The 16,714-nt window shown below is 38.3% G+C and overlaps 2 protein-coding genes across 4 annotated transcripts in view; one reads left to right on the forward strand and one right to left on the reverse strand.

Moving 5' to 3' along the window:
• Window positions 1-16,714, reverse strand: part of LOC145901345 (uncharacterized) — a 45,649-nt gene that overhangs the window by 3,214 nt on the left and 25,721 nt on the right. For both annotated transcript variants that reach the window (XM_082988989.1, XM_082988988.1), the window contains 15 exons: window positions 4,966-5,235; window positions 4,656-4,769; window positions 4,239-4,349; window positions 3,852-4,109; window positions 3,408-3,521; window positions 3,050-3,163; window positions 2,436-2,708; window positions 2,195-2,311; window positions 1,934-2,044; window positions 1,432-1,704; window positions 1,229-1,342; window positions 950-1,060; window positions 522-791; window positions 315-428; window positions 7-117 (listed from right to left, as the gene is read on the reverse strand). In XM_082988989.1, the coding sequence (XP_082845115.1) occupies window positions 7-117; window positions 315-428; window positions 522-791; window positions 950-1,060; window positions 1,229-1,342; window positions 1,432-1,704; window positions 1,934-2,044; window positions 2,195-2,311; window positions 2,436-2,708; window positions 3,050-3,163; window positions 3,408-3,521; window positions 3,852-4,109; window positions 4,239-4,349; window positions 4,656-4,769; window positions 4,966-5,235 (2,475 nt within the window). The remainder of the gene's footprint in view (window positions 1-6; window positions 118-314; window positions 429-521; window positions 792-949; window positions 1,061-1,228; window positions 1,343-1,431; window positions 1,705-1,933; window positions 2,045-2,194; window positions 2,312-2,435; window positions 2,709-3,049; window positions 3,164-3,407; window positions 3,522-3,851; window positions 4,110-4,238; window positions 4,350-4,655; window positions 4,770-4,965; window positions 5,236-16,714) is intronic.
• Window positions 9,125-13,676, forward strand: LOC145901365 (uncharacterized). Of its 2 annotated transcripts, none has more exons than XM_082989016.1 (12): window positions 9,125-9,324; window positions 9,608-9,896; window positions 10,033-10,293; window positions 10,652-10,762; window positions 10,847-10,960; window positions 11,263-11,526; window positions 11,755-11,871; window positions 11,931-12,044; window positions 12,593-12,856; window positions 13,059-13,172; window positions 13,260-13,373; window positions 13,466-13,676. In XM_082989016.1, exons 3-12 carry the CDS (start codon window positions 10,092-10,094, stop codon window positions 13,540-13,542), a joined length of 1,491 nt encoding a protein of 496 aa, XP_082845142.1. In that variant the 5' UTR covers window positions 9,125-9,324; window positions 9,608-9,896; window positions 10,033-10,091; the 3' UTR covers window positions 13,543-13,676. The 2 variants fall into 2 exon arrangements, with proteins under 2 accessions (XP_082845142.1, XP_082845144.1); XM_082989018.1 differs by having other exon boundaries at window positions 13,449-13,510.

Genomic DNA, 16,714 nt, shown 5'->3' on the forward strand with positions numbered 1-16,714 from the left:
TGTTACCTTTGTCACAGTTCTTTCCCCCAGTTTGCCCTGGACAGGAACATTGGTAATCGTTTTCAAGTTCGGTACAACTTCCCCCGTTGCATGGGTTCGGGTAGCAGTGAATCAAAGCTGATCAAGAATATTATTTATTACTAGCTACAGAAAAAGTTGCAAAAATTTTTTTCGAAACGTTTTGAAAGTATTGCAGGCATTTTATTAATTTACTATATTGCAATTTTGTAGTGCTTTCATATACAGTAATCGAAATATTATCATCACAAATTAATTGACCATCCTTACTATACGCAATGTATTAGCTGACTTACGAGTTTTGCAGAACTCTCCGACAAACCGTTCAGTACAGTGACAAGTTTGTCCGTCCTCACTATTGGTGCAAAGTGCTCCATTTAAACAAGGGTTGTTTTCATAATCGTACGAATCTGAACATTAAAAGTTGTCGTTTTAATATTTAAGTGGCAAAATAATCTATCCATTATAAGTTACAAAAAGACAAAATCAATAAACATTCTTACCAAAATAAGCCGTCCATTGCATTTCTACATCACTTTGTCCCCAATTAGTTTGGCGGATCCTCCGTACCATGGATCGAAATCCCCAAGCAAATATTTCGAGGATTTCGACTTCGAAAGTATCGGAGTATCTTGAAGCGCCACTAGCGGTCGCTGTGACCTCATTAGCAATCCCGCTATAGCAACGATCGTAACTCACAACTATCTCTTTGCCAGGTTCGGACGAATATCTGTGAGATCCTACCCGTGCAGTACCTTGTATCCATGGCCCCTCTGGAAGAAAAACACATTAAATATATTGGAAAGGAACCAACCCGCAGTCAGGAGAGACATGGTTACCGCAAAAAATTATGTTCATATTCAAAAATATTTCGTTATGTGGATTTAAATAAAAGATATGAAGAATAACAAAACTTGTCACAAGTTCTTACGGATATCGCAAGTTTTTCCTTTCCAGCCTTTCGGGCAATTGCATTCATAACCACCCGCCTGTTCAATACATTCACCTCTCTGGCATGGATTGGAAAGACAATGAACAAGTTCTAAAAATAGGATCGTAAATTCAAGTAACTTATGCGTAACATATTTAGTGCATTTAACGAAGTCAACGTAAACGAAAATTTACGTAGGTTGAGAAAAATGATCTGTATTAACCGTTAATAAAATGCAAGCAGTGTTTGAAATTTCATGGCGTATTAATTCGAACTCACGTATTTCACAAAATCTTCCTGCGTACTCCGGTGAACAATCGCAAATACGTCCTTCCATGCTGTTGCGACAAGTTGCACCATTTTGGCAAGACAACCACAAACTCGACTTTAAGTCTGTGGCATGAAAGTATTTCGCTTAGCTTCACGATATTCTAACACCAGTCCAAACAAATATAATTGAAATTCTAAACAACATTTCTTACCAAAGACAGCTGTCCAGGATAGCTGAACCCGACTTTGACCCCAACCTTCTCTAGGTCTGTCGGTTCTTCGCACCACAGCGGTAAAACCCCAAGGTTGGTTATCGGTGACGGTGGCGTTGAAAGTATCGCTGTATCGGCTTTCACCGGCCGCTGAAACGTCAACCCTGCTGATATTTTTGTCCTGGCATTCATCGTAAACAACTTTGATGATTTTTGAATAGGGTTCCACTCTTTCCTGACTCCCCACTCGCACCGATCCACTCATGCTTATGACTGTAAAATGATTTAGTACGTATCTGAAATGACGACTGATACACATTGGGAAAACTATTGAGCCAAATCGCCTCTATGCTAACAAAGCAGATATACTTTTTAATTGAATAAGGAGATTGTGTAAAAAGCGCTCCATAAAATATTTCGTTATGTTTATCTGCTATTTCATGAGCCAATGTACAATTCATTGCACAACCCATGTGAAACTCTTATCTGGTTTCTTGCTTACCTGTCTCGCAATGCTTGCCCGTCCTATTATTTGGACATGAGCAGTTGTATCCGTTTACATATTCCGTACAAAGGCCAGTGTTACAGGGATTGGGAAAACAGTAAACCATCGCTGAAAAATAAATTTTTGTGTTAACCGCAACATGCCATTGTGAGATTGTTTGAAAGCCTATTTTTTCCAACCTGGAGTGTAAGTTTGTTTAGTATTTTCCCAAAAAAAGGCCTAGAGCTACAATTGGAAACAATTTGTGAAATTGCTCACCAAGTTCGCAAAACTCTCCTTTGTAGCCTGGATCACAGTGACAAACTCTTCCAGATTCAGCATTGTTTGTACAACTTGAAGAATGTAAACACGGGCTTTGTTTAAATGCCTGCGTTTCTAAACATAAACCTCTATGTTTGTTAAAGTAACGATACAGTGGTATTTCATGTACATGATTCAGATTTACAAGGGAAATAAACTTTTAAAACGTTCAAATTTACTTGGGTAATATGTAACTTACCAAAAATTATCGTGTATTTGAGATAAAGGGTCTGCCCCCATCCTTCACGACTATCAGTTCTCTGAATGAGTCCACGAAATCCCCAAGGGTATATTCCGAGCGTGGTGTAGTTGAATGTATCGAGATATAAACCTGATTTTACCACTGTGGCATTGACTGATAAAGCAAGACCACTCAGACAGGTACCATAGACAATTTCAACCGTTTTTCCGTATGTGGGCGGTCTTGCTCTTCGCAGGCTTCCAACATAATAACGTGAACGTAGCCCTGGTTCTGAAGAAAGACAACAGCAGGTTGAGTCAGACAAGCGACCATGGTTAATAAACTAAGCAGGGCACATAAATACGTGCATACAATAGTACATTTGTACAGTTTGTTTAGGGCGTGTGCAACCGATCTGCTTTCCATCAAAATGAATGTACTGCAGACTTCACTGTTGGTGGGCATTATTCTCATAGTGACTGAGTAGTAAGCTAGTCTTGTTTTTATTCATAACGTATTCTTTGTTCTTTTTGCCATACAGTCAAACAGATTATGTATGGTTTTGTTTGGTAGGGAGATTTTTGGTCAAACATGCTGTTGATTGGTGTGCTATGTCTATAAAACAACATTACCAAGTTCGCATCTATCTCCATCCCATCTTTCTGGACAAATGCATCGGAAGAAGTCATTTTCAGGAATACAAGTTCCTCCGTGCATGCATGGCGATGACGCACAATGTGTAACGTCTTTAAATACAGAAAATGACATAAAACGAACAATTATCAACGATCCTTACATAAAAATGTCAAAGTGCCACACAAAAACAAAACCAACCCGACATTACATGGCAATAATAAGTTCCACAAATTTTTGTTGGTGTTTATATTTTTTACAGTTCGTAGTTTAATCGAGGATTTACTGAGTATGCATTTGGCGCCCACACACTTCTCTGTATTGGAATAAACACATGAGAAATAAAAAATTGCTTACGTGTTTCGCAGTATCTTCCTGTCGTTCGAACGGGACAAACACAGATTGATCCGTTTGCAGTGTTTTCACAAGTTCCGCCGTTTTGGCAAAGACTGCCTGGTGGGTTGAGAGTGTCTGCGTACGTAACATGTTTATCATGCGGTAAGTCGCAGACATAATATATAACAGAAATATTAAACGCTGCAGTTTGTGTCACAACCCAACACACTGCCTTTTGTACGTACGTACAGCGAACCGTCAGAAAATACAATCTTTTTGGAACAAAAGGTGTACGTTTGTTATTTTTCACCAGAAGAACGTCAGATTGGTAATTCATTATGATACCTGGTGGTCACAACCCATTTACAGTTTTCAAACTGCCATTTGCCGTTTATTGTCAAAGCTATGTCACATATTAGGTAAACTAGAAATTTTGGAATGTATTGTACTCATTTCGTCTTATACCGTATACTGCAATCCATTCAACTATCGCAGTTTCAAAACCAGGATTTGTTCCCAGATCATTCAATCTCCAAAATTTGGCTCTAAATCCCCAGCTGAAAACTTCCAACGCCTTTCCACCGACGTCACGTGACACATTTGATTTGACAGCGAGTCGAACTTCGGATGGCGAAACACTTTTGCACTCCGTGTACAGAATAGTTTTCGTCATGCTGTTTGTGCCCTCCTCAAATGCAACACTTAACACACCGTCGTAATACGCTGCAGGAAAAAATACAAAGAATTAAATGTTTCCCTTTAATTGTATGAAAACATCTTGACACTGATTAGAGTAAGTTATGTTGTTTTTTGCTTAATTTCAAGCCATGAGCACATGAGAATAACACTTGCCATTGTCGCACTTCTTCCCTGTTCTTCCAGGCCGACATGTACACTTGAAATCATCTGTAAGTTCTGTGCATTCGTCGTAATTACAGGGGTTCGGGTAACAATATACGTAACCTGAAATGCTTTGTAGGTTAACCAGCAGACATAGGTAATCTATACAATACAGCGCTTTGTGTGTGTGCGTTTCATTACGGAAAGAAAAGTTTCGTTTTTCTTTAAACGACACTTTGCTGATTCTGTTTTAAACCTGTTAGTTTGTGTGTATGTTATTACGTGAAGAACAGGTCAGAATCTTCGTTCTTGGGTTAATGCAGACATTATGCACTATTGCCACATGCCGAATTTACTCGAATGCAAACGAGTTGCAAAGAAACTCCCCGAGCTCTTTGATGACTTCCTATTACAACAACTTCACCGTACTGTGTTGGCAGTATTTCCCATAGTTCTCTTGATTGCATGAGCAAGTCCTTCCATTCTCGCTGTTGTCGCATCTGGCTTCATTTTGACACGGATTATTATAGAATTCGGGAGTTTCTGTTGAAGAATGTGGTCGTTACATTTCTAGAATGTAATAACTTTGCACTGATGAAAAAGATCGAAATTTCCGATAACAATATTATTGGACAAGTACATGCAATGACTTTTACCTCCGACATACTTCTGCTGAAACGAATTTGATACCAAGTTGTTTTATGAGCATTACAGGCAAAGACGCTATGCAACATTTTACCGTAAAAGGCTTTCCAGTTCATATAGACTCCTCTTTGTCCCCAATCATTTCTCTGTGCATCCGTCCGCTGAATAACAGCACGGAATCCCCACGATTGTATCTCAATTATTGCTGCAATAAAAGTGTCCGGCCATCTTGATTTTCCGGTAACAACAGCAGTTATGTTTTTAGCTTCGCCAGTGTAGCATCGGTTGTACACAACAGTAATATTCTTGACATCCCCACGCCGATTGCTGCCAACCTTTGTCCTGCCGCTGTGGTAATTCACGCCTAAAAATGCATTGAACAAGTGTAAATGTTAAACTGCTATGTTTTACAGTGTGTCGTTGTCAAAATATTTAATGATTAATGTGAAATGGTTGCAGACAATCGAGGTAACAATTTGATACGAATAACTGAAAATATCGACTATTCACTTTGATTGTTACAAAACTTACCATTTTGAGTTACAGCCACTTGCAAAAATACAGAAGCAATAATTAGAATTCCAATCATTGCCATAATCTGATTTGTTTCGGCTTCGTTTCGTGTTCGGCACTCTGAGTTGTCTCGCCCATTGGCAATGTTTTATACTTTGCTTGTCCGTTACGCACGAATGGTGCAAGACTGCATTTTTTTTCATTATTTGAAAACTTCTTTTCCCTCACGTATCTTGCGCAACGCCGAAATGCGTGGGCTGCTGGTCACATTACAACAGATCATGCAATTGTAAAGTTCAAACAAAGTTCGCCCGACTTTGTGTATTGATTTCTTATTTCATTTGATTTTCAATATCATTTGCTATTTATATACAATGGTGTTTATCGGAATAATTCAGTTCAATTTACAACACCAATTACTTTTCGACCCTATATACAGCAGCTTCACATATCTGATAATATATTTTTTATACCTGTAACGCTTGTTTGTTTTGTTTCGATTGTTTTTGTTTTATACAATTTCCTAATCCAAGCAGAACTGTTAACGTGGTGCCAAACATTCAGCGCACGCATTTCACAGACATGCTGTCATGATGCCCTGAGGCTGTATTGAGCTTGTACATTTATCAAGCTTGTACATTTACCGACTGCGTGGGTGTCCATTGCTAATGTTGGGCACACACGTTTTGTAATAACGTACTTCAGAAGTTCGTCGAAGTCTGGAATTTCCAACAACAAACAGAAACCCAGGAACACAACTCACGGGTTTTCCCATAATTCTGAGTATAAAGAGACTGGCCCATATTGCTATTAACACCGTCATGTTTAAAAGAAGACGTTTCGGCACTTATGCCATCAAAAACTTATGCTACACCAATCGCGTCGTTCAAACTGTTGATGGCATAAGTTTTTGCCGAAACGTCTTCTTTTGAAACATGGCAGTGTTAATAGCAATATGGGCCAGTCTCCTTATACTCAAAACAGAAACCCGGTAAAGCAAATGTGCACATGTTTAGCCCGAAAACGAGTCCGAACTGTCACAGTATCATTCTACGTACACAAGTTTTTCGGTTTTGCTTCAACTAGGTTAACTACGCACAGTAGTATATCAATATGTTAACTTTATTCCACAAGACTAATTGTATTTGCGGCTTGGTAACGCGATTGATTTAGAATGTGTTCTAAATTGATCAAAAAAAAGACTGACAGGTAACCAATGTTGTATCAAAGCGCACAATTATGATCAACAGTGCATGGGGTAGCGTCAGACCAAGATGTTGCAAGCATAAGTGAACTGCCAGCTGCGCAAATTTGACGTAGCAAAATATGTCACATATCTTATATGTTGTTAACTTACTGCAATTGTTACAAATTCACGTAAATATTGTAAATTTAAACTGATTTCAAAACATGCAAAATTTCACTTGAACAAAACCGTCGGGCAAATTTATGATATATGCAAGTGAAAGACATTCACTACACAAATATTGCGAAACACGCTAATCAGCTTTAATCTTGGGAGAGGCGCTTAGTAATCCAGAACGTATATTTACTGAAGCCAATCTTATACTTGATCGTCAATTGCGTCTGGCGAATTTGATGATTTCGTCATAGCGGTTACATATATATTGCCACTACTTAACCTTGCAAGTTGTCTCGATGATGTTGGAGCATTAAAGGTCGGCTAACCTGCTGGCTAGTTACCACTAAATTGTTTATCCACTTATTCACTTGACTGAGAGGTGGACAGGAGGTTTAATCCGAATATTTGTTTATTTAAAGAAAAGAATGCAAATAAACGATTGAGTTTTAAATGGAATAAAATCAAATGGGCCAAATCGATCAAAATCGAAATAGACTGATAAAAAACGGCGAATGCGTTACCGTATAGAACAGGAATAAAATGCGATACTAAAAGAGAAAGGCAGTGGGCTCCTAAATACCATGGATGTTTAAGTCTCAATCATTACAATTGCCTGTCAAACACAAACTCCCCGAATGAAGGAATACGAAGAACAATCCTTATTAAAGTAGTTTCCGCGGCAAGGCCAGATAGTGCCGTGCACAAAAGTTTCTTTTGCGAATATGTGAGGTATGCGGTGCGTTGTCGACTTCGCTGCGGCGGCTTGTGGGAGTGATCCGGTTGGCGAGAAAGTTTTTCAAAGTACGGTTGGTGTTGAGGGCTCTTCTGGTTTTCCCGAAGTAGACATCCTCGCACTCTCCATGTGGAATTGAGTAAACCACTCCTTTCGGTTCCGCTGCTTCCATGGCAATGTGGTGCGACAATAAACTACGAAGTGTTGTATGGGGCCTCATGTAGACCCTAATCCCAGGTCAGCATCCGCTGTAAAGTTTCGGTGTGCGTGGGGGCATAGGGAAGAGTCCTGAAAACCAGAATTAAGGAGCACCGCCGCGCCGTTGCATCAAAAGACGCATGTGGGACAGTGTTGGCCATAAAGGTCATCGGATTGCCTTCGACAAGGCTAAGGTTTTGGAAAAGGAGGTGGATCATGCAAAGCGCCTTTTCCTAGAAGCGCTCCATATCCATAAAAACAATCGCTGTGTCAATGATAAGGAACAGTGCCTGTATTTCTCGGTGTTTCAAAATAACTTTAGCTGTAACTGTTGTTCTCCGCCCTTCTAATAACATCTAGTGATTTCACAAGCGATGTTAGCGTTATAATTTTTCGTGTTGGTACGTTTTCTTGGGGTTAGCTGCGTGCTGTAAAGTAACTTTACCCTGAGGAAACCTTGGATAACAGGAGAGGTGTAACCCATGCAGAAAATCTGGGAACTTTAACTACTGTAAAATATCATGTACAGCTCAAACGTGTAGAAAATGTACAGAACAGAAATTATCATGTACAGAAATTAAGCAAACACACGCTTCTAGCGGCGTGTATATGTTTTCTGTTTCGTTTTTTTGGGTGCGGTCAACGGAGAGTGTGCGTGGCAGAACTAAAATCCGTTTTTTTCTGAAAGAAAGGCCTAGTTTGGATTAATCCCACGGTGTTTATTAAAGACGTACTTACTGGTTGAAGCAGACCATACGAACATTCCGGAAGAAAACAACTGTCACTCTATTGACAAGAACGTTAGACCGTGCAGTGGTGATAGTTGGAAAAGACTTAAACTAAAATCTGATGCCGTGTTAGCCTTTCCGCTGATGCAGTGAAAAATTTAAGTATTGTTCAAAAATTTAAAAGGGACATATAAATGTACGTCGAGAAATTCAATGTTGTGGCGACCGAACTACATTGTTTGCCTGTGCATCGAAGCGTGCTATCGCTTTTTTCCCGTGTCGCGGTTGCTGCTTTTACATACTCGCGTTTTTGTATTGCTCGCTCTTGCTTTGACAGAAGCATCAACCGCTTTAGTGTCATAATATTTTATAATGGATTAGTGTAAGACCGCTTCATAAAAGATGGGAACTAGTGGTTTAACTAGTTGTATGTCATAGTAATAGGCTAGCAAAAAGTACGTACGCACCAAGCAGCACTACAACCTGCAAAAAATTTTACGGGAACTCCCACCATGTAATTTGCAGTTGCGAAATCAGAACAAAGAACTTGTTTCGCGTTTTCAAAAATGGTTCCCTATTCTCGTATATAGCTAGTTCGTTACTGTAGGCTTCATCTTACGTGAGCAATTGAAAGTTATAAATGTGTTATTGAGATGTAATGTTAAAAATATTTTTCTTCGTTAGCACAGTATGTAGATCTCGAGCAAGCAAGCACACGACAGAAATGCATGACAACTGTGTTTTTTGCTTTTAAGCAAAAAAAAATATTCTACTGCTTGGGTGTTCAAAAATCAGATAGCTGCTTGAGCGTAGTAGTCAAAAGCGCTGACTGCAATACAATTTGTTGCAAAATGGGAGGATCCAATCAAAGTAAACCACTTGACGACGAGTTCAAAACCAAAAGGAACATATCTAATGGTAGGCTGAAAATTGCAAGTAGTTGAATGTTCAATGAAGTGATCGAAAAGTATCATATATTACTCAAAATGTATGTGAAATTGCTCATAAGTCAAGGTGACATTTGTGCAGAAACTAAAGGAATGTCACAGACACTAGTCCAAACGAGACAAAAAATATCTTGATGCTTGAGTGGTTTCAGGCACTCCGAGAATTTTTATGTTATTATTTTCATCATTGCATTGGAAAAATTTCTTTAACATCTACCAACGTAATTAAACGTTTTTTTTTATGCATTAAACAGATAAGGCGATGTGTTGTGGAAATTGCGGGGAAAGAGTTTTGGAAACCAAAGATATCTTGAAAAGAACAGGAAAAGAACCAAAGAAGAGCAGAGAGGTTCCAATCAGTGCTTTCATCCCAAAACCAACTCAAGTTGTCAGTAGGAGATCTATGCTTTTTATAAAAATTGATATTTGCAGAGCTTGTGTACTGTTATCCAAACCCATGCAATGGTGGAGTGTGCTCAGAAGATGAAAGCGGTTATAATTGCGCATGCCCAGACGGAGCGACCGGACGCAATTGCTCAATCGGTAAGATGTTCACCTTTTGCCCCTTGTACAGTTTCCGTTCAAGCAGAACCCTTTAAAACAGCGGCACTGATCGGCAAAAGCTGAGCTTTTACCAACTTGGTTAAAGTTTTATTCTGCAAGTTGGTACTGTTTTTAGGTTACGCGACTGGACAAAAAAGTCTTAACATCAGCACTTGGGAGTCGGAGTCATTAAACATGAGTGTGACATACGATTCTTGCAAAATTGAAAATGCTACCCATGTGGAATTATCCATTGATGGCGAAGTGTCTTCTTTGGTGCAAGTGAAACTTCAGAAAATATTTAATTGGGGTTTTGTAGTCATTTTATCAAAACGGACTGCTGTGAAAATAAACTGGAGTTTAATACCGATTCGACTCGAATGGAAAGCCCGCTTTGGTAAGATTTAGTTGTACCTCGATGGATGTGAATCAATACGACACAGAGTGTTTTTTGTAACAACTCAGTAACATTGATGGTGTTTTCCGCACCCAAGTCACTTTGTTTCTTGCAGGCAATATGCATACCGGTGGTAGTTTTTGAGTAAAAAATCATTCGTAATATTCCCTTTCTGCATCACTAGCAAAATCGTGTTTAGCAATATCTGTTGCTAGCAATTCTGTAAAGAAATAAAGATAGATGTGGTTTGTCGTTAATCGGTTTACAATTCCGACACATATTTTTTAGTCTGCAAAGAACGGAGGTTAGTTTCTGCAAGCGTACATACCGTTAAACCGTATTCTTAATTTTCCCGCAGAGTCATTATATTTTGAAAACAACTGCAATAACCAAGGAGTATGTATAAATACTGAAAATGGGACTGCATGTACATGTCAAGGACGTTACACTGGAAAATACTGCGAGACAGGTCAATTAGTCCCTATCCCATTGTGTTTTTATTTGTAGTTTTTGTCTTCTCGTGGTGTAATTTGAACGGCACATTTGTTATTAGTTCTCCCATATTGTCAAGGCAAGCCTTGTTTGAACAACGCAGTATGTGAGGACCTGTCTTATGGATATAAATGTTACTGTGCCCCGGGATTTGGTGGGGATAACTGTGAATATGGTATGTATGTGTTTGCGTTTCAAACAAACCCCCTGTTAATAGCGTTACATACTTTTTGTCACGATTTTCAGTTCAAAAAGTAATCCATTCAAAATAATTTGCACACCGTTCTAATACAGTTATTAAAATGTTTTCATTTCCACTAAATAAATCGACCCCGGACTTTGATAGCTTAAAATTAAAAATGATTTTTTTTGCATTTTCTCGGTATATATTTATTTGAATATTTATTATATAGCTCAAATCAATTAACCTAAAATACTTTTAATTAAGGTAACTAAGTCATATCGTTTCGTTGCAAGGTGTCCATAGTGACATATTGCTGCTTCCGGCAGAAATGGATAGAACTTACACATACAAGTATGTCGTGTTCAATTCCTGTTACGTCGAAGAACCAATCCGTGTAGATTTGGAAGTGTTGAACCTGGGGAATTATCACCACTATTTTTCCTCAAGGGTTTATCAAAAGTACCGAAACGGCTTTCATCTGGGTGTTTACAGAAATTATTACCGACCTGTCGTTCAAACCATAACTGAGTATCGAATCCGCTACTCGGCAATTTTTGGTAAATAAACCGTCATCCTACTGCATGATTGCCAATTTTGGATCGAATTTCCTTCTAGAGAAAACTTGATTAGGTTTGTGATCAAATGGAAAACCGTTCGTGACTGAAAATCAAAATTTTGCTCCTATTTAAGAATAGTCTTTACATCTTTCATAGCATTTACCTTTGTGCATCTCGCACTTACAAGTAATTTAATTAAGATTTCATCAGTGCAAATGTGTATCGCAGCGTCGACAAACTTTACCGACAATCCCTGCAAAAACAATGCTGAATGCACTGTTACAAACAGGGATGACTTTTTCTGCAACTGTACTAAACCATTCCGTGGTCAACTTTGCCAAAAGAGTAAGTTTTTCTGCACTTTGAAACGGTTGCTCACTTTTTCAGCAATTCATTTTGTCCAGAGATAATTAAATGCTCATCACGACCGTGCCGAAACGGTGGTACATGCAACGACACGGAAATAGGTTACAGGTGCACGTGCAAAGATGGTTATAAAGGATCGCATTGTGCACAAGGTAAATGGGTTGGTATAGAAAATACAATATTTGTATTTATGTGATAGTGTGTCGCGAAATCATGTTCACATCACAAACAAGTGAAACCAAACATGTTTCGGCTCATTTTAGTTTGCCATGAGTTCTTGCAAATAGGTTGATTAGTCACCAAATATCGACAACGCATTATAACACACCAATTAGCATGATAAGTTATACACCACTGTCAATTAAAGTTCATCAAACTTAAAAAAAATTGCATTTAATTGCATTAAAAAACAAATGAATGTTTTAAATTTTTCAAGTGTTTAAGGTTCGGATTTGTCAACAGGGAGCGTCTAATAACCTGTGAATTAACATTTCTACGTTGCGATTCACGCGTCTCTAAAAATGGGTACTAACGTAAATAAAGGTCAACGACAATCACCGTAAAAAAATTTAAAATTTGGGATGTTTTAAAAAAATATAAGCATTGTAAAAAAAAAATTTCAAACCTGTTTTTACGTTATTGATATTTACAAACTGTGTAAAAGCTTAAAAATAACGCGTCTGGTCATTTTTTTCTTTAGTTCGATTTACCGGAAATTATTCATTGGAAATAAAATCGGGTCGGGTTGCCTCAACAACAGTTAATGTTGTTTACGACGACTGCCATAACCGATTGGCGAAGGAGATCCAGGCGGAAGCTTTCATCAACAAATCTGCCAACTTGTTTTTAAATGTGGAAAATGTTCAAGTCCAACCGTGGGGATTCACCGCTGCTGTTCGACGAAAAGATGGCCGAAGTAGTTGGGGCACATACAGGATATATATCAATTACATTGCATGGTTTGGTGAGTATTTTGTTTTTGCGGAGGTCCTCAATTGATCAATTTTTAGGCAAGATTTGTTGGCACTTGCGCGGAATAGTATTTCTAAAAAAAAATTGAGGGAAAAACATCTAGAAATGAAATATGCGTCTATCACAACAACATATCCGCACTTATTTTATTTGAACTGATTTTCACATTTAAAAACTGCTCTTGGTATTACTAGACGATAGAAGTACCCAGAGTGAGATGTGCTATAATGGTGGAAGATGTGAAAACGTATTAAATGGACCCATCTGCCATTGTAAACCTGGATTTATAGGAAGGCAGTGCAAAAAAGGTAAATGGCCAAACACAATAAATCAAATTCTCACCAAAATTTAAACCCATGTTTGTTAAATTGCTACAAGCTAATTGTGTACTTTAGTTGACCATTGCCTGAGCAATCCATGTTACAACGGTGGAAAATGTCAAAATGATGAAAAAACTGGATTTACATGTGAATGTCTTGATGGATTTGTTGGAGTCAAATGTTCTGTTGGTTAGTTTTTTACTGAAGGAATCACATCAACGATGTCTTAAATCGTTCTGTTCCAAACGCACATTGTCTCACAAGGTTGTATTTTTTTACAGATGTAGCTGCTTTGAAAAAATCATCATATTCCTCTGACACGATTGACGTCGACAAATCGAAAGATATGCTTTATTAACACGACTTCGAGCGTTTGCTATCCACACTCAATGTATAAAACCGATTAGTGTATTTCGTATGATTTGTGTGTCCGTTGTCTGTCACATGTACATTGAGCTCCAGTTCTACTTGAATAAATAGTAATGCATTTCACGTTTCGCGAAAAAAACACTATTTTGGTTAGGTACACATCTCACGGATTTACACATAATTTTAAGAAGAAAAAGACTGGCCCATATTGTTGTTAACATTGTCATGTTTAAAAGAAGACGTTTCGGCAAGAACTTATGCCATCATCAGTTAGAATGACGCGGTTGGTGTAGCTCCATCTTTATAAGGAGCGGACCTGACGAACGTCACAGATAAGGCTCGCGCGGGTGGTGACGTCATGTTGTTATCGGCCACACACCACTTGAGGGCGCAGTATGCGACGCAAACCGCAAAAGTACACAATAAACAGCATGTTTCTTTTGTGTTTTATGCCGTTTATTGTGTACTTTTCCGTTTTGCGTCTTCTTAGCTCTATTTCTTAGTCTTCTTTGTCGCGCAATCGCAGCAATTATCTTTTTGTTTGTGCCGCGACTATGATATCGCCCTATATATTTGCGACTCTTTCCACAAATAATCAGAGATCATGGTTTTCGGTCTAACAGATCACAAAGTGATCTCACAGATCTTGGCTTTTGGTCTCATAGATCATAACATCAGTCCACCAGACCAAACTTAGTCCAAAAAAACAGAGACCATCGGTGACGCGACCTACAGCCAGCATGATGTCAGAAAAAGTAAGTCGCTACCTCGTAAGGCGGCCGAGTAACCCGCGTTCATACATTTGTCAACTAACATCCCTCTGGTCAGAACGAGACTCCTCGTGACAGTCTTGATGTTGGGTTCGCAGAGATACAATTCCATCTAAACCTTCCAACAAAACATTTAAGTACTTTATTACACGACATGCTTTGCAAAACATTAGCAATAGACACCCACGCAATATGTAACAACTTGAAACAACCTCCGGACATAGCGGTATGTCTGTACTTGCCCGGTGCGATAGCCAGCAAAATCAGCATTATATTTAGGACGGGGATGTTAAACTAGGATTTTGATCATCAGAAACGAAATTACTTTTGTGATGCTGTTGTAGTTTCTAAAAAGGTTATTGGTGCCATGAATACAATTGCATTATTTCGGTAAGAACGGATTTGTGCATACAACAGTATATCTTGGAAATATCAACTTAAATAGCGCATACAAATAAATTTAAAAATGCTGTTTCAACTGTTAAATACGTGAGTTCAATTATTTAATTAATATCATGACATTTTTGAATATTGCTTTAATTGCTTTCAAACAACGGTAAGAACAAATACAAATAATTCTTCTCTACCAATTTCATTTTTGCCTTCGTCAAATGTATTGCAAGAAGATGTAAAGCATAATTTACTGAACTCTACGCTCCTATTTTTAGGACTTGTTCATTGTCTTTCTAACCCATGCCATAGAGGTGAATGTATTGAACAGACAGGTGGTTATGAATGCATAATTGCTCGAATGGCTGGAAAGGAAAAAACGACATCCGTAAGAACGTGCAACACATTTTGCAGTTCCAGGTCTTTATGCTTCTTTATATTACATTCGTGAAACGATTTTTTTTAATGAAATTTTTTTTAAGTTTTGCGGTAACCATGTCCGTCCTGACTGCGGGTTGGCTCCTTTACAATATATTTAATGAGTTTTTCTTCCAGAGGGGCCATGGATACAAGGTACTGGGTAGGGTCTCACAGATATTCGTCCGAACCTGGCAAAGAGATAGTTTTGAGTTACGATCGTTGCTATAGCGGGGTTGCTAATGACGTCACGTTAGTTGATAATGGTCAAGTGTGGTGATTATATTACAATATATCACTATGTAACCACAAAAGCAGAATTTGTTCTTGAAAACTCAGCAAGATCCGTGTTAATAAATTACCGTTTTTGTAGTTGATATCACGTTTAACTTTGTTTACCAGAGCAAAATCTGCCTCAATGGAAAATCAGAATTTGGTATCGAAGGAACACTTCTTTTTTTGACATATTTTTTTTTCTTTTTAAAGGTCCAAAATATCTCCATCGTTTGTCAAAACTGAGAAACTTGCTATACCCAAGTTGATGAAAGAGTTATATGTACAGATGGACCGTGCATTTGATGGGAATAAATCGGATGGTTATCAACAACCCTGCGCCAAACTTAATGCAAACACATTTGAAATGATACATATACTAAAATCAACCGTTTGCACCAAAACATTCGTTCAAGACGATGTCTGATTTTCGTGTTGGTTTCTATTCAACAATAATAAACACAACATAATGTTTTCAACATATTCAACAACCATGTTATGCAATTGTTTGCTTTTTCCACGTTTCCACAAAAGTATGGACATTGCTGATGGCTGCTTCAAAATTTTAAGTAACTTTTCTATTAGACATTTGTCGCAAGTGTGTAACGTTTGTGAAGGTTAAGTAGATAATTAGGAAGCCAAAACACACCGGGTGGTTTCATATAAATATGTCATTCTATGTAGGCTTATATAGCAAACAATGATTCGTCAAAACAAAGGGCGCAACTAGAGCCATGAAAATTGATTGATTGATTTAACAGTCACTGTATATACAAATATGTACAAACATTCGACCAAAAGTTATTCTGGAAAACACAAAATATTACAAAGGGAGTCAACGGGCTTGTTTAGGTGTTGTTTGCCGGAGGATTTTCGATCTCTTCCAACAACATGTCCGAATTGCGTTTAGATGTTGCGTTGCGTTTAGACGAACCGCTTCCGGAGGTAACAAACTTATCCGACGTCTTCCTGCTGATATATCGTTTGGTCTCGTCAAACCTATCAGCGATAATATTGGAGTAAAGTATCGGGTTTAGGGCGCTGTTTATTGGCAGAAGGATGCAGGCGCTTGCCACGTATGTTTCTGTGGGCATCTTGACACCTGCCAAGCTCAAATAACCCATGATACAAACTGGAATCCAGCAGCAAAAATCAGTTGCGATAAGTCGGAATATTCTCCTCTGTAACCTTGTACTGGTGTTCGAACTCTTTGAGTTTTTCATACGGTTGCTCGCCTTATAAATGTAGCAGTAAACGGCAAAGATGTAGAAGAACATTAGAAAATTGATGGTGATAATAAGGGCTGAATAT

This window comes from Ascidia mentula, chromosome 5 (assembly GCF_947561715.1).
Source record: "Ascidia mentula chromosome 5, kaAscMent1.1, whole genome shotgun sequence".
NCBI lineage: Eukaryota > Metazoa > Chordata > Ascidiacea > Phlebobranchia > Ascidiidae > Ascidia > Ascidia mentula.